The sequence below is a fragment of the Sinocyclocheilus grahami genome, unplaced genomic scaffold (genome assembly GCF_001515645.1).
Source record: "Sinocyclocheilus grahami isolate Dianchi unplaced genomic scaffold, SAMN03320097.WGS_v1.1 scaffold44.1, whole genome shotgun sequence".
Taxonomy (NCBI): domain Eukaryota; kingdom Metazoa; phylum Chordata; class Actinopteri; order Cypriniformes; family Cyprinidae; genus Sinocyclocheilus; species Sinocyclocheilus grahami.
The window spans coordinates 1,900,823-1,928,729 of NW_015505223.1; the positions used below are offsets into that span (position 1 = coordinate 1,900,823).

At 38.5% G+C, this 27,907-nt stretch overlaps 2 protein-coding genes across 7 annotated transcripts in view; one reads left to right on the forward strand and one right to left on the reverse strand.

Annotated features, from left to right (window-relative positions):
* LOC107582443 (dnaJ homolog subfamily C member 11-like) overlaps positions 1–1,514 on the reverse strand; it is a 20,497-nt gene extending 18,983 nt beyond the window's left edge. The window contains exons 1-2 of the mRNA XM_016268288.1: positions 1,424–1,514; positions 637–766 (exon numbers count right to left, since the gene is read on the reverse strand). Of these exons, the coding sequence (XP_016123774.1) occupies positions 637–766; positions 1,424–1,498 (205 nt within the window). The 5' untranslated portion in view covers positions 1,499–1,514. The remainder of the gene's footprint in view (positions 1–636; positions 767–1,423) is intronic.
* A 2,824-nt stretch (positions 1,515–4,338) lies between these two features.
* Positions 4,339–27,907, forward strand: part of camta1b (calmodulin binding transcription activator 1b) — a 299,937-nt gene continuing 276,368 nt past the window's right edge. For all 6 annotated transcript variants that reach the window (XM_016268238.1, XM_016268239.1, XM_016268240.1 and 3 more), the window contains exons 1-2: positions 4,339–4,382; positions 22,906–23,009. In XM_016268238.1, the coding sequence (XP_016123724.1) occupies positions 4,358–4,382; positions 22,906–23,009 (129 nt within the window). In that variant the 5' untranslated portion in view covers positions 4,339–4,357. The remainder of the gene's footprint in view (positions 4,383–22,905; positions 23,010–27,907) is intronic.

The window sequence follows — 27,907 nt, forward strand, 5'->3', positions numbered from 1 at the left end:
TTTTTTAAACACTTGAATGTGGATACGTTTCAAAAATAAAGAAATAAACAACATTTTGAACAAAAAGCTGAAAAAAGACTATGAATTGGATTCAGAATGATAATCAAAACGTAGATGAAGATCAACACCCAAAGCTTGACAGTCCTTATTACCTCTTCATTAATAATGTTACACAGTTTTGATGCTGTTTTATGTCTGATGATCGTGTTTGATTACATGTGGAAGCATCTGTTGTTTCGGTTTCTTCTTCACTTGTGTTTTTTGGAAAGTCTGTACAGAAGATGTGTACTAGCGCCCCCTAGAGTATAACAATGAAAACACGGATTCTAGGAACACAAGTATAGCTCAAATATATTTCGACTTTTTCTAAGTTTAAGTCAAGTATACTTAAATGTCATTTTAAGTATATTTCTGAGAAGTAGACTGAAAGTATACTTTCCTATTTTTAGTTTAAAAGAAGTATACTAATAGCACACTTGAATAAACTTATTTTTCGTAAGGGATGGCTTTCTTTATTTGTGGTAACTATGAACTTTCCTTGGATGGAAGAGCTACATAAACCCTTGGCTATTTTTTGGATTTATTCTGCATACTGTAGATTGTCATATTAGTTCTGGGGACAGTTCTAATAATTACCCTCATATGCCTGGTGTACATAAGTGAAGAGTTGTTCAGCCTGCCTCTTTAGCTCGGGGTCTCTGTGCTTGTCAGGGTGGTACAGCATACAAAGACGCCTGTACGATGACTTCAACTCGTCTTGAGTAGCCTGTGGACCATAAGATCGATAAATAGTGGAGGGCACACATAAAGATTGATGGATGGATATCATATTATCAAGCAGAGTCAACATAATTTGAATATTTAAATTAATTGGTTCAGCCGCACCTTGATAACAGGCTTCCGATTGGCTGTCCTGCTCAGGAAAGACTGCGCGTTGGCGCGCTTTTCCATTTAAACTCAAACGCCAACATTTCCGTTACATCCTCAGAGTTTGAGGCTCATTGGAAATACCGGTCGAGCAGAATTTTTTATTGAGGTTGGTAGGTGTAATTTAATAAATTATACATTAAACGGTTTTATTTAGCCTGTTTAGTGGGTTAATAGTAAGTACTGCTTTTTAATATTCATATTAAGTGAATTGGGTTCTGAGATCAGCTCCAGTCATGCGCATTTTACGTACGTACATGCAAAATATTCATAAACGTATGATAAAAAAGCAATTTGACAGTTGACAAATACTGCTCGAAAGCTGTCCAAGCATGAAACGTCAGATCAACGAGTACGTAAGTATGCCATGACAGCTGTATGAATCTCTCTTACAGTATCACCTAATAAGAGAAATTGTTCGGCTGTCTTCATTTCGTGCAGAGCTCGACAATGCAGATGGATTATGCTCCTCTTAGAAACATATCCACTTTCTTACCTCTCTCCTGACATTGAGCAGAGAATAATAATCTTCGTTATCTAATCCCAATTCATTTTCCAAGGCAGCCGCCATATTCACAATGTCCCAAATCCCATCCCATCGATTCCTACTACGGCGAAGGCCTTGCTCATGAATATTAATTAGGCAACGTGACGTTCGGCCAGTACGCCAATCTGATTTGTCAAAAGACTGCTATTGGAATATTAAATACCCTTCGTCAGCAAGCGCTTCAAGAACTCGGCGAGTTGACGTCAGCACGATGAAAAGAAAATGAATGAGCTCTGTCTTCGCCATAGTAAACCCACCGATGAGGCTCAGGATTCATATGTTGTCCTGCCACCGTGTGTTCTGGAGAGAGTTATTTAAAATGTAAATGTACCCGCTATTATACAGATTCCTGGATGAAAATAAGTAAACCAATCACTTAACGTTTAATATATTATTATTATTATTACTACTACTACTACTAATAATAATGTATTTTAATAATACATTTGCTCATTTGTATCCAATAAGTATTAATCCAACAGCCTTATTCTTCCTTAAACAAAATGTTAGAGTTACATTTATATGTTAATTTTTAAGGCGAGTTTTAGAGGAAATGTGAACCTTGGGTCACCTTTTTCTTAAGTTTTTCACCGTTGTTAACCACATTTTGGCTTGATTTTAAATGACTGGCATGTGACTTTTTTAATCTCTGTAGTCTCTCAATATTGTTATAATAATGCATGCATAATAATCAGAGGCGGACAAAGTACTCAACTCCATTACTTGAGTGAAAGTACAGATACTGCTGGTCAAATATTACTCCATTACAAGTAAAAGTTGTAAAGACAGATTTTTACTTAAGTAAAAGTACAGAAGTACTTACTTTTAAAAGTACTTAAGTACCAAAAGTAAATTTCCTTTTTTATGTCAATACACTGTTTTATTGTTGTACGTAGTACTTGCAATACTTCTGAAGCAACTTAGAATACATTACACCTGCTGAATACAGTACAGTGAAATCCTGTAAATACAGAGTGATGAGGAGGGGAAAAAAATCAAACCTGCTTTTAAACCCAGCAGCACAACTGTAGCTGTAACTTTACAACAGCAGCACTGCTTTAACAAAAAAGCAAAACAGCAAGACTTATTTGAATGTTCTGCAGTGCTGCTTCAAGTCCAACACCTATTGTGTTTTATTAGGAGACGCACAACAGTTCTTCTGTGGCTTTATAGGTAATATTTTCACTTACACAATTTAGCTAAATCAGACAATATTGTGTCTAATATATACCACAATATTAACTTCTTATTACTGAATTTGTTGTCAATAAATACCACATTTGGAACTGGTCAGTGTTCAAAAAAATGCTAGGAAGTCATTTCATGTAGCCCCACAAGAGTGATTACTGAAACTGTCTGAAAAAAAAAAGTCATGTTTTAGAGAAGAAAAAAAATCAGCCACTGACTTTCAAAGCTGCTACATAGTAACGACTTTCTACTTCGAGGACCTTGATAGAAATGTAGTGGAGTGAAAAGTACAATATTTGTCTTTCAAATGAAGTTAAAGTCATACGTTTCCAGAAAAAATAATACTCAAGTAAAGTACCGATACTCAAAAAGTGTACTTAAGTGCAATACTCAAGTACTCAAGTCCGCCTCTGATAATAATAGTGTTTTTTTCTTCTTATTTTATGATTCTGTTGTTCAAATAACATTCGCAGTGTAACTTCATGTTGTGTTGTTGTGCGTGATTTGACTTTATTTGGGAAAACGGCAGACCGACTCTTATAATGCTGTTTGTGGTCGATGAGTGGAGCTGTTCTTTCAGCACCATCTCCTTCAGCACCCGCGAGTGGACAGCGCTCAAGAACGAGTCTGGAGCCTCCACGCACGACCTGAAACATCTTTTCCAGATGTTTTATTTTATTTCTTTTATTATTATTATTCTGTTGTGTCTCTGCTGTCTTGCGACACTAACCTTTCAGAGGAAACCCGTCAGTGTTTTTTTCTCCTTATTTTATGATTCTGTTGTTCAAATAACATTCGCAGTGTAACTTCATGTTGTGTTGTTGTGCGTGATTTGACTTTATTTGGGAAAACGGCAGACCGACTCTTATAATGCTGTTTGTGGTCGATGAGTGGAGCTGTTCTTTCAGCACCATCTCCTTCAGCACCCGCGAGTGGACAGCGCTCAAGAACGAGTCTGGAGCCTCCACGCACGACCTGAAACATCTTTTCCAGATGTTTTATTTTATTTCTTTTATTATTATTATTCTGTTGTGTCTCTGCTGTCTTGCGACACTAACCTTTCAGAGGAAACCCGTCATCGTCTCTATGCTTAAATCCATGCCATTATGGTTTCACAATCATCTTCAGCACGAGTGGCAGATTAACGACTCTAACATGACTGTTAGCATATAATTATATGACACAGTGGGGTCTGTTATTAGTACTTAGACTGCTGGACACGTATCTCGATTAGCAGTGTTATAAAATAGTTTTTTACTGTCACGGCGCTCGGTGGGCAGAACGGATATGGGTGTCTGCCAAGCATGAATTCATAAATGTTCGTCGTGTAGACTTAAATATAATCCGCAGATTCTGCTTTTCATATATGTATATTACAGTCCTTAGGTTTTCCCCTAAATCTGATCAAAAAAAAAAAAACGTATTGCTAGCTGCATTGTAAAGGTGTCTCCTGAATAAAACCGATTCACCAATGGCGTGGAAGAGATGGATAAAAGGAGGATATGGATTTCGCAAATTCATGAAGCATCACCGAAAACACCATTGTCATTTATGGCACTTTGCGGCCAATAGCTAACGCGTATTCACGCACGCGCCTCTCGCCCCCTCCTCGAGCCGCGTCCTCGCCGTGAACGCGCGTGGTACCCCCCCGGTCGCTAGGAGGAGGAGGAGGAGGATGTGGCGCGCGGAGGGGAAATGGCTGCCGAAAACAAGCCGGAAGGTAAGAGAGAAATAACAAGATAATTATTTTTCATTTCGCAGCTTTATCCGCGTTAAGCTCCAGATGATGAAGGTCAGGATAGGGATGCGCGGCGGAGAAAGTCAGTGACATTTTCGCACAGCTTGTGTTTGTCACGAAATGGCAAAAAAGCTGAAGCGCTGATGGGATTAGCCATCTCTGAGACGGCTATTAAAATAACGGGAACGGAGTTAGGTAATCACGGGTTACGTTCATTACGCGACTCGTTTAATCTCAAAGCACAGAGATTTTTCAAAGTCACACGCATCCAAGTCAAGCCGAACCACAGCCTTCGCTAGATGAAGAGAAACATGTTTTTTCTTGTAACTGAGACGAGCACATGAGCGCAGCAGACGAAATGAACGCGTGAAATGACTCGCGTTTGGTTTCGAGTGGGATTCCACCACACCACATCCACGTTCCCCGTGGGCTGACAAACAAGCGAGCTCCGTGAAGTCAAACGCGGTCAACTACTTCATATTTCGTTCGTATTGAACAGGACGACGCTTTTAACTCCGAAAGCGATAAATGCAGATTTATGGTGGTGATGCTCTAAAACGTGATTGATTTCTTTCCACCCCCACCAGAACCCCCCTTACAGTGACTGAACCCACCGACAGCTGCTCTATATGCTTTAGTCTTGTGTGAAATATTTTCCTAGAGCTGTGACTGTTTGGCCGCTGCTGTTTTGAAGCTGTCAGCAGTTATTTTCTTAGATAACATATTTTAAAAACTGGATTGGAAAGGACGCTGGGAAAACTGAAGCGGAATTTTAATGAGGCAGCAAAATGAAAGGTAAGTCTCTCCTCTTTGCTAAAGCGATGCTCGGCAACTAAAATCAAGTTCATGCTCTCGCTATTCGCTAGAATTTGATTAAATTTTTCTATTTATATGGTCGTAATTTAAAGTTCACTTTCTTTACATCAACGGAGTGCGCCATGTAGATCATTCTTTGAGGATGCTTTTGATGTTTACCTTATTAATGAAATTCCTTCAGACTAAAATAGATGTATTTTTAAAAATGTAATATAACGAATTTGACGGAAGACGTAAATAATTCAGATCACATTTAAGATTCACAAGACGCTCCCTTGCCTTCAAAATAACTCATATTCTGTTTACTTTGATCCATTTTGGAAAACGTAATGTTTATAGGGACCAGATGAATTGTCAGACATTTGTTTGATTCTATAGCATCCTGGGTAGAAAATGCTGATTGTTCATTAATGTTGGAAAATTAGGTCTTGAATAGCTTAAAATAACCACCATGAGTTTGTCAACATTTAATTATTTATTCAACTATTTATTTTTCTTCTAAATCAAGGCAGTCAAGGAAGTTTTTGTCTAAAACAGCCACAGGGTGGTGCTATTGAGCTGTACAAATCAATACCCCCCTTCAAACCCCCCTAACACACACACTTACACACATTGGAACTAAGAGTGATAACTAAGCTTGCCTATTGAAGAATTCCATCAAAGTGACGAAGTTGCCCTCTTTGATTTGGGAGAGCTCACGGAGTGCCTGTGTGGGACAGTGGCGTGTGCACGTGTGAACTATAGAATTGTCTTCTAGAAAAATATTAATTACACACTACTTCGGATCTATAGGCTTTAGCACGGTTGTGTTTCCCAGTTGTTGGTGGATATCTTCATTTTTGCTATTGCTGAGAGATGACCTGGCCAGAAAAAGGTATTGCCTTTCTTTGTTTCATCATGCATATTTATCTACGCAAGTCTAGTCAGGCAACGCTTTGCTCTTGCTCTACTTCTTAGAAAGAAAAATGTGTCATAATGGAATGTAAGTTTGGGGACAGAAGGATTCTAGGCTATTTTTACCCATTTGAGCTGCCACAGAACAGGAGAATACGTTGCCTCTTTTGACCTGTACGGCCTAAAACTGTGTCACGCATTTGTATCTGACAGTCTTTGCTCTTGCCAGCTTCCTGGATCACTTCTATTCTCTTCCTCCACACAGGAAGCGTATCCTCCGGTGGTTCTTGCCAACACAATGATGGCAGCTTATATACAAGGATGTGCACCTCTCACTACCCCATCAGCTTTTAGATGTTTTGAAAGTCATGTTGTGGAATATTTCTTTGGGTAGAAAGTGCATGAGCGTCTCTTTCTCCATGGTTATTTTGTATTTTACTCACATACATGCTTTAACTCACATATATTGTGCCAAGAACCTCAGGCTGTTTAAGCTCAATTGTTTGGTTGCTCATCAAATGTGATCAAGGCTGTTTCGAAGAGACACTCACTTAATGAAGACACTCCGACATGGACACTAAGTGGCAGAAGTTCTGCTGCCCAGTTGTAGCAGGCTTACAGCATGATTAGCTGCTGGAGGGATATGCGTCTCAGCCATGTCTAGTCACATTAGTGGTTTAACAGCAGCAAGTTTTGGGCTTAAGTAACTCTTTGGTAATCCATTGATTAGGCCACATGTTGATTTTCAAATTAAATGGGCCATTGGTTCTTATTACGCAGGAGCAGAAGTTGCTTGTGAGCCTTGAATCCCTGGACATGTCGCAATGTGAGAATAAAAGGAGATCCAGTTCAGACAGCCCTCTTCATGGACCCCATTTCAGCCTGATTCTTTTGCTTTGTTGAGTCAAGAAAAGCTTTGGGAGCCAACTGGGACAGAACCAGAATGTCAAAGTGAGTTAATTGGGAGGAATCCTGGTCTGCCGATCCTCTCCTTCCCCACCTCTCGTCTTCCCTAGTGTCCAGCGTAGCCTTTTTTACTCCACCAGTGGAAATCCCCAGATGAACTACGCCCACTTATTAAGGCAGCCACATTGCACATCATCCAGTTTCTTTAGAATATGTGTAGATGTGCTCCCCCCCCCCTTTTAGGCCTATGTGTGTTCAGTTCATGAGTGTTGTGGTATCACATGAATTTGCAGATTTTTATTTCATGCTGCTGCATATTTTCTGGGACAAGAGTCACTAGACAAGAAGCAGTCAGCCTCGGGAGACCCCGGGAGAATCATCCCTTGGCTTACTTCAATGGAAGGATGACAGTGCATTAATTTGCCTCCTTGTCACAAACGCAGTATCCCATATCTTCAGTGTTTTATCAGCCAAGGTTTTATTTAAAAAAATAAAAAAAACATCCTAGCAATTAAGAGAGAAGTTGCTGCCGTACAGATCTTTTAAATTGGCTAAGATAAAATTTAATTGAGATCCTGCAAATAATGAGAGGTTTTGTTCTTGTTGCAGAGATGCAAACAGTTGACTGAACTGCTCAACCAAAGAAGAGAGCAGAGAGAGATTCTGGTCTCCTGGGATACCCAGACACATAAGTGAGGTTATCGTAGAATCGGCCTCCTGTCTTGGAAGAGTTTGAACTCTTTGCTTGTGTAACATCTCTCGCTATCAAAACAGTTGGCGGTAATTGTGCCAAGCACTAGCGTGACGGGCGTCTGGTGAAGCTTCACTTGGCGGAGGCTTATGTCACTCTTCATAAGAATCATGCCTCATCTGTGCATGCCAGCGCACATTTGTTTTACTCGTTTTAGGGAGTAAGTCACGACTAAGCCAGTGCAGCATAGCTTCCTTTTAGGTCCAGCTGGCCTTCTTGTTTATGAAGACCTGTGACAAAATCACACCTAGATTGTAAAGGGGTTGTTTAATCCCATCTCTCACTTTCAGTGTTTTTGGCTTTGGTACTCACACTTAGGGTTGGGAATCGAAAATTGATTCCGATTCCAGAATCGGATACTTAAGGTCAGGAATCGGATACTTGTTGTCAAATTAAAATTTCGATTCCACCTATCGATTTCTATTTTTTATTTAATTTTTTTCTTCATCTGTGTAGTGCCGAAATTTGCACCCTGCCAGATTATGCACCCCTCAGTATTGGTAGGTTTAGGAGTAGGTGTGGGGGAGGGGTTGTCGATTACATTGTTACGCCAGTAGGTGGCGAAAAGGGGCTGTTAAAATGTATTTGTCTCTGTCAATCACTTCAGAATCATACAAGAGATTCGTTCAAGAATGATGATTTATCCAGTAATGAAACAAGTACATCTTGAGTGAGTCATTGAACCATTTAACTATTTTTTATTTAAATTTTTTCTTCATCTGTGTAGTGCCGAAATTTGCACCCTGCCAGATTATGCACCCCTCAGTATTGGTAGGTTTAGGAGTAGGTGTGGGGGAGGGGTTGTCGATTACATTGTTACGCCAGTAGGTGGCGAAAAGGGGCTGTTAAAATGTATTTGTCTCTGTCAATCACTTCAGAATCATACAAGAGATTCGTTCAAGAATGATGATTTATCCAGTAATGAAACAAGTACATCTTGAGTGAGTCATTGAACCATTTATTCATAAATTACATGTGATTTTGTTTAGTTGTCTGATGATTTTTTTTTCTTCAAAATCATGAGAACCACAACTTTCATTGGGGAAAAAAAGAAAAAAACCCCCCTCAATTTATCCAGAATCATGCAGTTCTATTTTGCACACAAACGGCTCTTAAAGAGTCCAGTTTTTATGTAGCCTGTTGATTTTTGTTCATGGTATTCAGCTCCAATAAATGGTTTGCAAAAAAGAGACACCGGATAAATATCATTATTTAATCACACTGGAATCAAAACTGGGAATCGAAAAGAATCGGAATCGGAATTGATAACATTCAAACGATTTGTCTCTGTCAATCACTTCAGAATCATACAAGAGATTCGTTCAAGAATGATGATTTATCCAGTAATGAAACAAGTACATCTTGAGTGAGTCATTGAACCATTTATTCATAAATTACATGTGATTTTGTTTAGTTGTCTGATGATTTTTTTTTTCTTCAAAATCATGAGAACCACAACTTTCATTGGGGAAAAAAAGAAAAAAAAAACCCTCAATTTATCCAGAATCATGCAGTTCTATTTTGCACACAAACAGCTCTTAAAGAGTCCAGTTTTTATGTAGCCTGTTGATTTTTGTTCATGGTATTCAGCTCCAATAAATGGTTTGCAAAAAAGAGACACCGGATAAATATCATTATTTAATCACACTGGAATCAAAACTGGGAATCGAAAAGAATCGGAATCGGAATTGATAACATTCAAACGATACCCAAACCTACTCACACTGTGTAAATGGCTTTCGTGTACCGTGTTATTAACACAAAGATGGGGTTATTATGAGTTGTCTAAAGACTCAGACATTCAGCACATGATTCAAACAAGGAGCAATTGAAGAGCATAGTGATGATAATATGCTTTTTTTTTTTTTTGCTGTGATGATGGAGAGGGGAGAGAGAGAGAGAGAGAGAGAGCTTGAGCAGGCCAGAAAAGAGGACCAAATTGTTTGCCAGAACTCTAAAGTGCATTTTGTATGCATAGCTCAACTCTTTATCCATTTGTATTCATACACTCATTTGCATGATTGAGTCCATGTGTATTTGAGCATTCTCATATCCTCTGTCTTGTTTATGTCGCTGAATGCCTTTCGGTAGTCAGTGTTGCATGGATTTGCATGTTGGTTTTATGCGTCCAGGTGTAAGACGATGGTTCAAGCTGGTGTTTGCCTATTTGTGTGCTGTTTATAGGACCCGTTTGCGTTTTATAATTCATGTCAGAAGCATATGTTTTGTTATCACTTCATTTATAATATGCCTCAGAATGTTAGCGTGTTGGAGTGTATTATACATATTTGCATATTATCAAGGGAATATTTATATTGCATTTCTGTAGATGGCTCAGTAATTTTTAAATCAAAGATGTATTGTATTATTGAAATTTATTGTATATCAATCTTGTGCACAGTCAGTGACTAAATAAAGATGGTAATATTATACTGATTAGTCATTTGAAACAAACATTGAATAAATATCAGTTAGCTATATAGAGTTCTGTGCAGCATTATTCTGATTATTTTAAGAACCAGGGGGCCAGATTCACAAAACTTTTTTTTCAAAATATTAATTCCAGATAATTGAATTATTTTCTTGCTTTCTAACTTGAGAACATTATTACAAGGATACATTATATTATTCATTGAAGATTTTTCTTAAGGAAAATTCAAATGGATGTATTTAGTGAATACATCCCTTGGACTTTTACCAGAGAAATGAATGAACGAACAAAACCCGACAAGTGTGAGTAGATGCAGTTTTCCAAACTCCATCAAAACACGGCTCCCACACGGAGAGGTGACATTAATTCAGCTTTTTAATGTGTAAAAAGCACAGAGGAGCTTTGCATTTTTATAATCTCCTCACTATAAACCATCTTCATTAGCCAAATGCCAGATAGCTATCTGGCGAATGATCTATTAAATGGCACAGATGTGGCCGCTGATGGTGATGAAGGCCCGGAGCCAGTGAAGGAGCTGTAGTATTAAGCAGAACAATAGAGCAATCACTGCTTTGATTGGTATTGATCTTTGAGCGGGAGGTGCGAGTGAAATTGAAACTGACAAGTTGGACCCAGATCCCATTTGAATCAGAAAAGGTGGTAAAACAGCGTGTCAAATGATGTCATGGCTTTGGCCGGACACAAGCTTCCTTTAATGGCTTTAGGACGGCACATTATTCTCTGTTAAGAGGAAATGTGAATCATTGTCAGGCCGTTTCCCTGTGGGGGGAAAATAGATTTATCATCCTCCCTTTCGTTCTTATATCCTCATCTTCCCTTCTATATGTCCACTCTGTCACTGTAGCTTTTATGATGAGGATCATGATCACACAATCATCCTGTCAAAATGCGTTATATGAGTGTGATTAGTTGTGATTAAGCATTTCATACGATGTGATCCACAGTTGATGAGAATTCAGTCAACATCATCCTTAGTGCTCGTGAAACACAAATCACGGAGAAAAAAGGAAAAGTGAGTAAAGAAAAGGTATCTTATCATTGTGGCACAAAAGCAAGAGGACACTATCGATTTGAGATCTGTTTTTGTCAGCCCTCTTTATCCCATCCTAAAACAAGCTTCACTCCTTTCTTTGAAGTGATGCTTGCTCAAGCTGCCATGACAGATACAGTAAAACAGCTCTTCACCACCAGGCCTTTTAAAGATGAGCCGTTAAACCCCAGATTAGCACCAAGATTCACATGTTTTTCTTGCTCAAAGGGGTTGATAGGGGCAGCCCTCCTTCTCAACTTTTCCTCAGAGTCACTGAAGAATCTCTCCTAGGGTTGGGCCGATAGACGATGCCATCGTCCATCGCCGATGGCTGACAGACATCACGATGTTGAGCCGGCATCATGATCTCCACATACCCCCCACAATCCGCCGCATCCCAACTCCGTGTTCGGAAAGGAAATTAAGTGTACTACAGAACCCCAAAATGGAATAAATAGCCTACGAGATGGGAGGATAAAAAAATATTTCAATACTTTCTCTCGCAATTATATCATTGGGTAATTATACTGTATATAAATTGCGGCCATCAGGGAGCCACTATTAATATGCAGGGCATTGAAACCGCTTTCGAATGCGCACTCTCATTTTACTTTCACTTTCGAGATTCGCGATCACATGGACTCTATACTACGGAGCGGCAGTACCTACCACACATTTTACAAGATTAGATATTTGTCAGTGGTGCTCAGGATCTGCAAATCATTCGCCATTGTCCTATCAGTCATCTCTCCTTACTCTGTGTATGTGGTAAGTGAACTTTCATGTACTGTAATGTAACAGTCTACCGCTAGCAAGCGGCTAACCATGTCCTTTTAGTGGCTCCGTAGAACGCGTTATTTGTTTTCTGTACCTTTCTGCATACGGATTCACACTTCGGGCACACCCCCTAACCCCACCCTCCGATGTCATCGTCCATCACGATGTTTCACTGTAGACATTGTCCGATGCCAATTTGGAATACATCGCCCAACCCTAATCTCTCCAGGCCTCCTGCTTTAAAGCATTCACACTGCAGACTCTCTCTGGATGAGGTCTGGCTCCAAGCTCTTGTGACCTTGAGGCGCTTCAGTAGATGCTAAATCAATTTGACTGACATCGTCCAACCCTTTAAGTCATTGCTAATTCAATAGAAATGTTATTGCATACAGAAAAAGATCTCGCCTCTCATACACACAGCAGAATGTGACGTTTTATATGCTGGTGGATTTATACAGTTGGTCTGAGGTTGATGTAGTCCAAAGGGGTCTAGAGCTGTTTTTGGGGGGGGTCAAAGAGTCAGAAAGGGATGCTCTTGGTTAGGGCTGGGCGGTACATAGAATAGGATTGCAATAAATTTTGCTGACGATATGAAACTAGGAAATATTTTAGCAATGTTAAAGTTTAGTAAGCCAATTTCAAATACTTTTTGGATGGAGATAGACCACTGCTTTCAGACACTTCCATGGGTATATGTGTGAGTGCTCTGTAAAAAGCATCAAATGTTTCTTTTTACAACATCTGGTTACAATGTGGGATGAGCATGTGAACAAAAAAGGCCAATCAGAGCTATTTAAGTTAGCCATTGGCTAACTTGTAAATAGAGATTAATTTCACAGTATTGACAAATGGAGTATAATGGGTGTTTTAAAAAAAAAAATGCAGAGCTCAGTCAGTGAATTCGTGCTAAAGTGATTGACAGTTTCAGTGATTATAAAGGAAGCACTCTTTGCTCGCTTTGTAACCCATTCGTAATTTCTCATGGTTTATTTCTCATGCTACTAGCTACACACTGCAAAGTTTCTGGATTGACAAACGTATTTAAATGCGGGACTGAATCTAAAAATGCAGTTATTAACAGTAATAACCATCTTGTAAACTAATAGACTTTTTTTCTTCAAAGAACTTGGTTTGTTAAAACCACCACCAATTTTTGTAGGAAGTCTGTGCTTTTTGTATCATTTTCATATATATTTTTTTATATTGGTACCTTTTTGTAAAAAACAGTAAGTGGTCACTATTTTGTTTAACTTAGGGCTGGGCGATATGGCCAAAAAATTATCATGATGAAATTTTTCATATCAGTCGATATCAATAATTATCACAATAAATTTGACATTTTTATTTATATATTTAAGTTTAAAGGCAGATTTTTACTCCTAAGTGAAAGTGGTAGAAAGAGTTTTATTAAAATTAACCATTGGTCTTCCATAGTAGCGCACATTTTGATCATGACAGTTAAAACCACGCATATAGCACTTCAATACCATGGTAAAAATATGATTATGAAAAAAAAAAAACTATGATTTCTAGGTATTTGTAAGAAAAGCTGTAATCTAAATACATTTAGTATAAATGCACAAATGCTAGCTATAGCTTAATCACAAAAATACTGTAATTATGTGCAATAATTCCTTTAATACATTTAATTAGGGCTGCACGATTATGACAAATCATAATTGTCGATTATTCCCTTGAAATTGTAATTGCGATTTATTAATTACGATTATCACAATTTTCATTGAATGACGTTTATACCATTGTGTGATGCAACTGCATGCTGTATTTTTATTTGAAAATAAACAAGCTGAAAACACACTCTAACTGAAAAACCTTTAGTGCTTTTCTATAGTATTAAGCCTCAAATGTCAAATATACATCGGATTGGTTTCTTCTTTAAATGATAAAAAAGTAAAAATATGAATGGTATTATAATGTTATACTAAAACAATGGAAAAACCCTTAAGATAACATGTAGAAAGAAAAAAACGTATCTTAAGCGTGCAGAATAACATAAGTGGACTTTGAACGATTAATTGCCGCTTTGAACGATTACGTAATTGTGGCATCCATAATTGTAATTGCGATTAGAAATTAGATTAATTGTGCAGCCCTACATTTAATATGTCTACATTAATAATATAATAAAATTCAATATGAATATCCCACATTTCTGCCACAATGCCATGGTGCAGTTAATGTTACTACAGTAAATCTATGGTAAATTATGGTGATTTGTAGATTGAAAAGCCTTCTGACTGCATCATTGCGCACTGTTTAAATTCAGCTAGTTTAAATCAAAGAGTCATTTGTGTTCTTTGCTGAATTCAAGCGCAGGGCTCGCAAAATCGCTAGCCCGACGTCCCAGGGCTATTGTGTTTTCCTGTCGGGCTACCAAAATGTATCACCACTCTGCCCGACGGGCTATCTTAAATGCATATCTCCCGCGGGTCCTTAAAAACTCAAAGTGAGTTGTATCCAACTTAAGGCCATAAAAAGTTTTAAATATGTTAAATATAAGAAATAAAATGATAATTTCAAGAGGTCTTACAGTTGGGAACAGAAAGACAAGAGTCGAAAGGCAATGATGTCATTGAATAAATATGAGCGCGGCATGTTTCAAGTCAAAACCCCGCTCGGATGTCTTTATTTGAATGTATCTGAAGGGAACTGACTGTCCTCAGAAACATGTCGTTGATAAACATTATACCGAACATTTATAGAAGTCTTGGTATCATTTTGAGGAAAACTCTATCAAGATAATTATTGTTATCGTTTTATCACCTAGCCCTAAAATGTTTAAACGGTTCATTTTGCAATTTTCTTTCTTTCTTTTTTTGAGAGCAAATGCAAAAATATTGAATATCGCCAAAATTTGAGATTGCCCTGCCCTACTTTGTGTAGTTCCCTCTTGTGCATTTGCTTATCAAACACAGCTGGTAATTGGCCAGGCCACCCTTAACTTAATTCATCACAATGTGAACTTAATAATTAAATTAAATGCGTACGACCTCTTTGCAATCTGTGCATGTATCTATGTTGTTTTTTTTGTATTACGGTCTTCCTATTGTGTTGTATTTGACCAGACACTGTGGGTGTGACTCTCCAATGTCTGAATATTCACCTTTCGTCCCATGGAAATTAGCATATAGATAACTATACCACTGATTTCCATGCAGCGCACAAGTCCCTAGAGAGATGTGGAGGAGGCTTGTAGTATGGAGGTTGGAATGCCAGCTTGGTAAAAGACCATGTCAACCCGCTGCATTCTCCTTTCTTATGCTGCCTTTCATATCAAAGCCTTTCCTACTTTCACTTGAAAGTCAAAAGATCTCCCTCTTTCCCAGCCTGTCTTCAACTCATGTGGCTAATAAAGCAGCTGAGGGAAGACCACTTGCAGAAAAGTTTACCAGCACTACTGATTTCTGCCACAATGCCATGGTGCAGTTAATGTTACTACAGTAAATCTATGGTAAATTATGGTGATTTGTAGATTGAAAAGCCTTCTGACTGCATCATTGCGCACTGTTTAAATTCAGCTAGTTTAAATCAAAGAGTCATTTGTGTTCTTTGCTGAATTCAAGCGCAGGGCTCGCAAAATCGCTAGCCCGACGTCCCAGGGCTATTGTGTTTTCCTGTCGGGCTACCAAAATGTATCACCACTCTGCCCGACGGGCTATCTTAAATGCATATCTCCCGCGGGTCCTTAAAAACTCAAAGTGAGTTGTATCCAACTTAAGGCCATAAAAAGTTTTAAATATGTTAAATATAAGAAATAAAATGATAATTTCAAGAGGTCTTACAGTTGGGAACAGAAAGACAAGAGTCGAAAGGCAATGATGTCATTGAATAAATATGAGCGCGGCATGTTTCAAGTCAAAACCCCGCTCGGATGTCTTTATTTGAATGTATCTGAAGGGAACTGACTGTCCTCAGAAACATGTCGTTGATAAACATTATACCGAACATTTATAGAAGTCTTGGTATCATTTTGAGGAAAACTCTATCAAGATAATTATTGTTATCGTTTTATCACCTAGCCCTAAAATGTTTAAACGGTTCATTTTGCAATTTTCTTTCTTTCTTTTTTTGAGAGCAAATGCAAAAATATTGAATATCGCCAAAATTTGAGATTGCCCTGCCCTACTTTGTGTAGTTCCCTCTTGTGCATTTGCTTATCAAACACAGCTGGTAATTGGCCAGGCCACCCTTAACTTAATTCATCACAATGTGAACTTAATAATTAAATTAAATGCGTACGACCTCTTTGCAATCTGTGCATGTATCTATGTTGTTTTTTTTGTATTACGGTCTTCCTATTGTGTTGTATTTGACCAGACACTGTGGGTGTGACTCTCCAATGTCTGAATATTCACCTTTCGTCCCATGGAAATTAGCATATAGATAACTATACCACTGATTTCCATGCAGCGCACAAGTCCCTAGAGAGATGTGGAGGAGGCTTGTAGTATGGAGGTTGGAATGCCAGCTTGGTAAAAGACCATGTCAACCCGCTGCATTCTCCTTTCTTATGCTGCCTTTCATATCAAAGCCTTTCCTACTTTCACTTGAAAGTCAAAAGATCTCCCTCTTTCCCAGCCTGTCTTCAACTCATGTGGCTAATAAAGCAGCTGAGGGAAGACCACTTGCAGAAAAGTTTACCAGCACTACTGATGAATTAACATGCAGTCCCATCCTTCTCCCTGTCTGCTTGGAACTACTGTGCAATGAGCCCTTATTTCTGTCACATTAATTTCGTTTGTAAAAAATGGAGGAAAAAAGCTCAAATTTCCCTAGACACCCCCTTAATATCTGTACTGGGAGCTGTAAATGTTGCTTTTCCCAGCATTTTTCAGTCTTTATTATACAAAGTTTTATAATTAACTGACACCTCATCTCACTAGAGGATTTGACTTTTTCCCCATTTTATTATATTTATCAAGGCAAAAAAAAAAAAAAAACATCAGTTGATGAGCAGAATCTATAGTGTGCTGGTTTGCAATTCGTGTTTTATTTTTTTATTATTATAATCGAAAGTTTCATTTGAGATGCGCACGGCTATGAGATTTGATTTTCTGGAACATTTCTCACGAGACCGATTGCGGTCCTTGGTGAAACATCTCTGTAATATGACAGATGGGCCAAAATCGATCCATTAACAGTGACGTAATTGATCTCCATAACATTTACTCCTTTAGCTGTTTGTTGTCTTTGCAGTCGCCCTTATCTCTTGTACAGGAAAAGCCCTAGATTTACTTGACTTCCATTTGTGTCCATTCAAGCTCGTTTTCCTTGAATCTCTGCTTATATTAGGATAGTTTAATGTGTTTCCTCCAAAGCTCACATTCTCCAAAATGGGATCAAAAAGTCATGGCCGACACTACAGCAATCCTTGTGCAGGCTCGTGTCTGCCGTATGATGAGGTAGAGAGAAAATCAAATCTGTAAATGTCACCCTCTCCTTATTCAGACAGGCTCCAAATTTGCCTTCTGAAGCAGATTTGCCGCTCTCAGAGCATTTTTCATTGCACCTTTCTTAATTTGAAGAGTTTCTAAAGGAGCATTGGAAACGTACCCCCCGCCATGATCTGAGACAAAACCGCTTACTACAGGTGAAATGGCATTCTGTGGAAAAGACAGTCTACAAATAAACAAATGCAAACAGAAAATGCCCATCAGAGCTGACAATTTAATGGAAAAAGAGATGGCTTTCATTAAAAAGTGACATTGGGCTGATGAGCTGTGGAAAGTTTCTGTGTCCATTCTTTTACACTTTTTGCACTGCATTGGCAAAACTCCATCTGTTTCGAGAACAACCCATGTACATGCACACGATAGATGCTTACAGAGTCATTAAAGAAGGCAGATATGCGGTAATCCTCAGAGGGAACATACAGGAGGACGGACCTTCTTTGTGCTTGCCTTGGATGAACAGAAATGTGGCTCTGCAGATTTAGAAGTACAGATCTCATTTTGCACAGTTAGCCCGTTTGGCCATTTAGATCCATCCGCTCAATTAAAACGCATTAATTATGGATGTGTGCAAGAAATGTCAAAACCCTGTTTTTATGAACCCTGTTTATCGGTTTACCTCTTCAGGATTGTATTGTGCCAAGAGGATTAAAAACTGGGAGGCCCACACACAGCAGTTGTGTTAATTAAAAAAATTCCGTTGTTACTGAAAATAAATTGGATAAAAAAACAAGAATATGTTGTATGTGTTTTTGATATCAATCACTTTAAAAACACATATTAATGGGTAAAATGGAGCTATTTCTAAAATTCAAGGGGAAGTCGTGGCCTAATGGTTAGAGAGTCAGACTCGTAACCCAAAGGTTGTGGGTTCAAGTCTTGTACTGGCAGGGATTGTAGGTGGGGAATGTACAGCGCTCTCTTCCACCTTCAATACCACGACTGAGGTTCCTTTGAGCAAGCCACCGAACCCCCAACTGCTCCCTGGGTGCTGCAGCATAAATGACTTGTGTGTGTGTGTACTTTGGATGGGATAAATGCAGAGCACTAATTCCAAGTATTTTGTATTCCATAAAATATGGATTCCTTATGTTTTGTCTGTCAAAGTATTTGAGAGTTTAGTTTTAAATGGCCCATGGTTAATCCATGCCTGATTCTGACTAACTGTTTTATCACCTTAATGAATATATTGCAAAAAGGAAAAGGAAATCTGCCGTATGTTTCAGCTCATTTGTCACACTCTTAGTGAAAATAAAGCTGCTTTTCAGCCACTGCCTTTAGGGCTTTTCTCTCACCATCAGTGTTGTTGTTCTTATTGGGGTCACTTAAAGCCACATGTGGGATCTGTACGAACATGCTGCTTATTGACAGTGTGAGATCCCACTGTGCCTTTGCGCCACTCAGCCGAAGAAACATTCATCACTTCCTTCAGCATAGAACATTCTGTATTTAGTGATCTCCGGCACCTCCTGTCAAAGACTTCAGTCTGTCCATCACTTTATCCCAACTCACAGCTGCTGACATGGTGTATGAGTTTCTGGAAAATTTAAAAGAGCTCTTTACGGTGAGATGATAAAGAGTTAAGTTATAAAATACCTTTGTATCCCTGGCTTAGGGGAGACTCTCTGATGCTTGACATTACTTTGAAGGGCAGTTTTGATAGGTGTTTTTCAAAGATCCCCTCAGATCAAGAGTCTCGGGCATCAGTTAGACAAGGGCCACATACGGGTGCTGCACCTTGGCATCTGCACTGAATGCTGATTGGTGTTCGTGTCAAGCGTGAGTGTGTTTTTATATGTTAGTAGAGTTTGAAACCGAAGCGATTTATCTTAATACATTCATAATTAATTATGGTGGGCGCGTACGCCTGCGTGCACCTATAATTGTTTACATGAGAAGGAGCAAATAGTCTACAGCGCTCTATTCTGTTCTAACTTTCTCTACCGCCTACATTCACACATTTATATCTGCGTGAGTATTGTTTTGTTTTTCATTTTCTTTAAGCCTTTTTCCCTCAGCTCTGCGTCTCATTGGCTACTCTTGGGAGACGGTCGTGAAAGAGAGAAAGGCAAACGCTTAAGGCAGCGCTTGGCAGACGGCGACTGACTCTGTGATTAAAATTTGCCTCTAAAGCCACGGTCGTCAGAGTCAGCATAATTTAAAAGCCCCTTACTTTGATGCAGAACAATGAGACTAAATGGCAGTCTTCAGAATCGCTTGCTTGTTCTGCCAAAACATGTACTGAGAGGGAAAGAGAGAGACAGAGATGAAGGGAGAGACAAGAAATAACGAATAGGAACAGGAAGGGATATATAGTCTAGTCTTAATTACCCTGTAAATAAGTTTCTCAACGCCTCGTTCCTTTTATAATGCATCCCAGTCGTGTTACTTGGAATGAAAAAGAGCAGAACTTTTCAAAAGAGCCTGCTCATTTATTCATTATCTTATGCGAATGTACTGTGTGTTTTGCTTCTCAATCTTTGCTTTAGCTGAAGCATAACATCCACAGATCTCCCAATTCATAATGTGAAACGATTCCAACGAAACAAAATCACAAATGAGATCTTTTCAAACTTAACAGTTTCTCCTAGATGCCAGTGAGATTGAATGGAAGAGCAAATGTTAACTTTGCTTAAGTCTCCTGTTCCTTATGTCTTTCTTTCGAGTAAAATGTCCTGGTAGTCTCAGACTCTGCCTAGATTTGCCAAGGCATGATGTCTGCAATCAAAAGTCTGTGATTTTAATATGCATATTTCTCATGTATGTGCCATTCATGTTCATCGCATCCAAGAGTGGGTGCGGCCATTAGTACATTTTTGAGAGCATTGACTGACAACCAAAACACTGCCCTAAAATCACCCGATTTGAAGCGTATCAGTTACACAGGATTAGTTTTTAAGATATGTGTATGTAAATTGTTACTTCAGATGTAACATATTTAAATGGTGTGTCTGCTGCACACGGCTGACACAAGTAACTGATCCAAAACAAAAATATATTTCTTTATGTACTTAATTATGCAGGAAATATTAAACATATATATCTGGTATTAGTATCTGAAATGTATTCGAATATACAATGAATAATACAATACAAGCTTCTGTTACTACATTGCTCTGTTGTATTGAAATTCTAAGCTTAACATGCATCATCTTGGGGAAAAAATGCTTCATGTCTTTAAGTCTGTACCGTATGTAGTCAGCATTATTTCTCTGAATGATGTTATGTGTCGCTATATTATAAATGTCCTGATTAAGCAACTCAGACTCTCCGAGCAAATTCTATGGCGTTTTACTAGCATTTCAGTTTGCATAGGAGTAAAATGTTATGTATGTTTAATTATTAATTTAACCAACGTTTAAATCATTACCTGCTTCAAAATGAATGCAGGTATATACAAGAATACAAGGCAAATTAAGGTATGTGAATGCAAAGCATAAATCTTCATTCAGATTTTATGAGCACTTTGTCATTTGAAATGCATATGTTGAAGATTTCATCCATCTGATGTTCGCTACTGTAATGTATATGAACGTAACTTTTTAATACGCAGGTCAAATTCCTGACATTAAACAAATAACCGTTTACATGCATAGGAGGTTTGCGTTGTAAGAATGTACAGGGATACTTCAGATATAAATCGCTGACTCGTTAGGTTATGTTTTCTCATTAAAATCATATGTTTTCCTATTAATTCATATGATTTCCTATTAATTCAATAGAATGTATGGGAATACAAGGGGAATACCAATATGGCGGCGCAGTGGCTTCACTTATATGACGTCATCAGCAAACCAGTTCTCTATTATAGATCAATGGTTATAATTCATGATATTCAAAAAAAGCAGTTCTTAAAGACTAAAGGCCCATTCACAGCAAGAATGATAACTATAAAGATGACTATCTTAGACAGAAATGTATCATCTGTTGGTGTGGACGCTGTTAAAAGTGCACACTGCAATTTTGTAACATACCACTTTAAATGCTCTAGGATTTTAAAGTCAGGTGGATTATGATCAGCTGTCAGTCAGTGTTTGTATCATTCATTAGCAAGAAAAATTGTTCTAAAAATGATTCCAATGATATAGTTCCTCTGTGTCATTACTGTTGTAATTACAATGATTATTAATACTTTATAGTTATCGCCCTTGGTATGAATATGCCAAAAGACTGGAAATATACTCTAGGTTTTCATGTCAACTTGAGATTTTCATGATAAAAGTCACTGTAAATACAGACATTTCTGCTTTAGTGCCCCTTGTGGCAACTCTGAGAATGCAGAATTGCAATGTGAGATATTTTGGAACGCAACCGTGTACGAAATTGAGCTTGCAAAGCTAGAAGCATTGGCATTTACATACTCGTATCTAGTACTGTATGTTTCAGGTGCAATTGCGTTTATCAGATCTGGTTTGAATGGTGATTTGAAAGATATCTTGATGCACTTGGGTGTTTTCTATAGGGAATTGAATTTGTTATGTGGGTTTAAGTTCATGCACCGGTAAAGCACAAAAATGTGCGCTGGTTCTGGTGTAAGACTATGAACAGTAAAGTGATCCTAACCCTCTTCATGTGTCTCTTTTCCTCTGGCTATCTGTTTGTCCTTAAAGCCAGAGTGGGAGTGGTTGCTAAGCAGTGTCTCTATGGACACACGGGCTTCATCTCGCTCAGATCTGCAGCATCTCTTTTACTTTTCTCTCGTCTTTTACCGAGGACACTCTCCACAAATCTCAGTCAGTCTCTCATTCTCCTTTTCTTTCAGTGTCTTTGCTTTTTTTTATATTCATAAGCAGGCTCAGCACGCAATATGGAACTACCTTCTCCCACAGGGCTAAACATTGAGTTCCTTAAGAAGCCTGAGCCCTTGATGCAAACGGTTATCAATAACCTTGAAATGCTTTTGCTCCGTTGCCCAATTTTGTTGTTATGTATTTGAGCAGGCACTCTGGCATGATAAGGGAGAGAGAGAGAGAAAGAACGGGAGCGTTAAAAAAAAAACTCAATGGAAACAAAATTACGACATTTCTGGATGAAAGCCTTTTGCACGCCTTGTGCTCCAAATATGTTCCCTTTCATTTCACAGTAACATCTTAAGTTTTTTTTAATTTTCATCGCTTTCTGAGTACTCCCCCTTTGAGGTCTCGTGCCTGGTTTATAGTTTTATATTTTTAAAAAGTTGTCACAGCAATTTGCAAACGTAACACCTGGACATGGAAGTTTCTTTAAAGGAGTCCCTTGAGCAATAGTGACATTGAATTCAAACAACTCAGTAATTTACAAAGAAATGATTGGATCTTTGTTTAAAAAGAACAGCTCCCAGTGTTTTAGACTCTGGAGAGCAGCACAGCTTTTTTTTTAATAATCCTGCTCACACTTCATATTAAGTGACTTTTTTGTGTCGTTCACAGATGAACATGGACATTTGAAAATCTACCTGCCCAAGAAGCTTCTGGAATGCCTTCCCAAATGCTCCTCCCTGCCCAAGGAGAGACATCGCTGGAACACCAACGAGGTAAGCTTTCATCAGTAGTTCTGATGCTTTTTGTTTCACAGGAGTTTGGCGTTTTGCTTGTCCAAATACAATGAAAGTGAAAAGTGACGTGCCATGTGGCCAAGTATGGTTACCCATACTAGGAATTAGTACTCTGCATTTAACCCATCCTAAGTGCACACACACAGCAGTGAACACACACACACCGAGAAGACACACCCGGAGCAGTGGGCAGCCATTTATGCTGCAGCGCCCGGGGAGCAGTTGGGGGTTCAGTGCCTTGCTCAAGGGCACCTCATTCGTGGTATTGAAGGTGGAAGAGAGCGCTGTACATTCACTCCCCCCACCTACAGTCCATGCTGGTACGAGACTCGAACCCGCAACCTTTCAGTTACAAGTCCAACTCTCTAACCATTAGACCAATGGCAATAAACAAACATTCATTTTGCCATTAATTGTAATAATCCAGTGAGATTTTTGTTTGCACAAGGAGTCTGACAGAAGCCAGTGCTCCACACAGAGATCTGATCTCACCATCATCCAGTCCGTCTGGAATGACATGAAGAATCAGAAAAAAATAAGAACCGTGGCAACGTCTCCAAGATGCTTCAAGAAACCTTCCTACAAAACTACTTGAAAATCTATGTGCAAGTGTACCAAGGTCAAAAGCTGTTTTAAATGCAAAAGGGGGGTCATACCAAATGTTGATTGCATTTATTTAATAGAAGTTAATTGATAAATAAAATCTGTTTATGACATACTGTATGTTTATATTTACAGCATTTTTACACAAGTGCCTAAAAAGTTTCATAGTATTGTAGCTTCATAGGAAGGTTTCTTCAAGCATCTTGGAGACGTTGCCACGGTTCTTCTGGATTTAGTCTGTCTCCATTTTTTCTGATTCTTCATGTCATTCCAGACGGACTGGATGATGGTGAGATCAGATCTCTGTGTGGAGCACTGGCTGCTGTCAGACTCCTTGTGCGAACAAAAATCTCACTGGATTATTACAATTAATGGGAATGTTTGGAAAAGTAAAATGAAATTTCCTACTGACACACTTCAGCAAAAGAAAGAAACAACTGACTTAAAACTAGACTTTTACACAGTAGTGTATATGCAAATTATAATCATTTGTATTATGTAATAATTAAATTATTATATTACATGTATGTAATTTTTATTATACTGTACAGTATATTACTATATATTCATATAAATCTGATAAATTCTCAGCCATTGCACACATATATAATCATTATTATATTATATTATATTATACTATATAAGAATTTATGAGATTATAATTTTCATATAATGATCTTGCAATAGTTTTTCCCCCTCTCCCAAAAAAGGGATTTTCACACAAAATATGCAGTTTTGTTGACTGCCATGCTGCATTGTTTTTATTTGCTCTGTAAATCTGTGTCAGTTTTATCTAACAGTTGGACTCATATACAAAGTGTATCTGCATTGCTTTGAACTTTGTCTTCCTGGCCCGAAGGCGTTCTGACATTCAGAGACAAACAAACACACTCAGCAGAGATTAGGGAAGCCTGTTTGGACCGATTCCACAACACACCTAAAGTCTGACACAACCTCCTACCGCCTCACTCTCTGCTAAAGTATAGCACCACTTGAACATGCACCAGCTCGTTTTCATTTTTCTAAAATCGGAGATCTGGTCTCAAGTGGGTAAGTTAACATATTGGAAGTTGCTGCCTGATTTACTGTGGACTCTGCCAACTTTACAGAGATGAGATTTGTACTGAGCTGTTCTAAATTTCTGAAGAAATACCATTACATGATGTATTAAGGGTTTAAAATTATTGTTAAAGGAATAGCTGACAAGTCTTGTTACCATAGGTTAATATAACATTGCATTTCTTTGCCTATAATGTTTGAAGAAGGCTAAACCGTGTACTCTCACCGAAGCTTTTTTTCACCAGGTTGTCTGAGAATTACAAAAGACAAACTTTTCCTTCATTTTCTAGCCCTGACTTCAATTCTTTATCATGACGGAGATGGCACATGCTGCTACAGATGACTTGGGCTGATGCATGCCATGACCTTTCAAAATATTTCAGATTCATTTCCATTTCAAAACTGCTATAACTTTTGTGAGAGGAAGCCGCTGATGTCTTGCATGTATACGTTTATTTGCGATAACAGTTGAAAGTGCGGTTTGATCTGGGGAATGCAGATGTGTTTTCTTTGTGCGGTGCTTGACTGTGTCGTAGCCGAAGAAGTGATGGTGCAGAGAGGTTGATATTTCTCTCTCTCCGTTTCATTTGTGCGTTCTCCGTGTTGGGAAGCCAGCAGTGTGGCTGTCCCTCTGTGCTTTCTGTCAAAGCCTCCGCGCTCCCTTTCTCTCAACTTGCAAAGAGTTTCCCAACTGTTTTTAAAGACTGTTTCACCCTCCCCAGTATCTCTTTATAGTTCCTTTTTTAGAGTCATGCCACTGTAGAGGAAAGTAATCTGACCTCATGCTGATGCAGACTAACTGGCCTCAAAGAAAGTCATGAGCAGTTGTTGAGCGATAGCTATTTGTTTCACATCAAATAAACAATTGCTTGTGAATAGAAAACTTTTTTTAAATTGTTGTGTTTTTTTGCCTTTTATCACTGAGGACAAAGTAGAGAGAGGGAAGGAAGTTACAGGGAGGAAGACAGGAACAGTATCAGTCAGTATCCAATGCTATTTATATTTACTTTTATGATTTTTGTATTTCAGCTTATTTTATTTCAGTTAGTTCCCAACACAGTATTTATCATTTCAAAGTTTTTCATGTAATATTTACATTTTATTTTATTTCAACTTCAATTAAATTAACAAAATATTAAATTTTTGTAAAGTTTTTATTTTTATTTTTTACTGCTAACAGTGAACACAATTTTTTTTCTTAGCATTTTTTAGATTTAGGTTAATTCATTGTTAGTTCATGTTTGTTCATAAAACATTAATCATTGTTAAGTTATACAGCTTTACAAATTTAATGGTTACACTTTACTTGAAGGGGTGTGCATAAGACTGACATGACACCTACATAATCATGACATGACACATGTCATGAATATGAAGGGTTTTTTATGCATGTTTATGACAACTGTCATTAAGTGTCATTCGCTCAGTTATGTAATTTTTAATGCAAAGATGACATTGATTGAGATGTCTTTTGTTATCGTTTATGTCATGGTTATGATTATGAAGGTGCCATGTCAGTCTTATGCACACCCCTTCAAGTAAAGTGTTACCAATTTAATTTAAACAACATTTAACCAAGAGTAATGCTGTGAAAGTTCATTGTTATTTCATGTTAGGGATGGCAATATTAAAGTTTTAAACTTTACTTTAAAGTGTTACATGAATGGTTCGACTGTTATTTCATGTTCACTTTAACCCCTCATAATTTATGATGGGATGGAAGATGGAAAGAATGCTCATTTTTACCATCCGTGATTACCTGTCCCTCAAGAGTTGCTGTTTGTGGTGAACATGCACTCAGGAAATATTGGTTCCAGGAGCATTATAGCCAAATCTGACACATTCGTGACTGAAGCAACTCTCCCAATTTTGCATCCTCACAGGATGAGGAACTTGTTACTGTCAGTAGCGCTATAGCCTTCACTGTTCCTGTCGTTGTCCAGGCTAAACATATCTGACTGTTTAAACAAAAACAGACCAGATAGAGCACAGATTGGAGAATGGAGATTACAAAAAAACAGACAATACGGACAGGCAAAGAAAGATGGAAGGAGGAGGTATAGCTCTCCCTGCAGATGGAGACATTGTGTGGCCGTTGTTGAAGCTCAGCTACTTTTGGAGGCTGTTAGGAGCAGAAAGTCTCCCCAGTGACACACACAGCTCTTAATGAGAACGAGTTCCTAAACAGCCCCGACTTCCTCCTCCTTCAGCTCTAGTGTCAGACTGAATGCCATGCTCCCAACGACCAGCGGTGAGGTATAATGAGGCCTCTAGCAGGGCCGAATGAGACATCAGGTCATACAAACAAGCACAGCTCATGTCAGAGCCTGTGTTTTTCTGCATGCATTGGATGTTTCTCACACATATGGCATAATGTCTCTGATTGGGAGCTGGGTCTGTATTTATACAGTGTTCGCCAGTCACTCCATATAACATTCCCATCTCTCTCTTTTCCTTATGGGAAATGACCCTTATTGCAGGTAATGACACGGACGTCTGTTCAGTTGAAAAATTCTTGTAGCCGAATGACCACATTAAAGAACGAAACCGACAGTATGTTGGAAAGGAGGGGAAAACATCAAAACCATAATGGTGTTGTAATGAACACGAGAAGAGGGTAAACGCTGGGGGACGGCAAAAAGTCAATTCCTGTCTTCATCTCTTTTTCTCTCGCTCTGTCTCTCACTGTCGGTTGCTTTACACCCCCTGCTGTTAATTTTAAATACTTAGAAAAAGTGTGTGTGTTTGATAGCTCTCCTATACAATACCGCACACCGCTGGGAGTCCTGGAGTGTATCTAGAGAAGCTTTGTTATTACCGAACAAGAGAATAGTATGCTTAAAAACCATCTGCAGAAAATTTCCAAGCAATTACAGTGCAAAGTGAAGTTGGAATAGGTCTCAAGAATAATCTCTTTGCAGTTCCTCTCTGATTTGGTCAGGAAATTATGTTTGAAATGCCGAATAGAGGGATGAAGGCATTTGCATTGTGGCACAGAACTCCAGCTGACTGTCCTTGCTCTGAACAAGCCCAAAGTTCACATTCCCAGCTGAATGTCACACAAAGGCGCGCCGTTACATTTTGAAGCACGCTTCACTAAATGATTTTGTCTGAAAGCAATGTAGATGAATTCTCATGGCTAAATATGCAGCTAATACAGCGTGGGTATTACTTATTAACAAAGTGTCCTTCAGCCTGGGAGTTTTTTTTTTTTT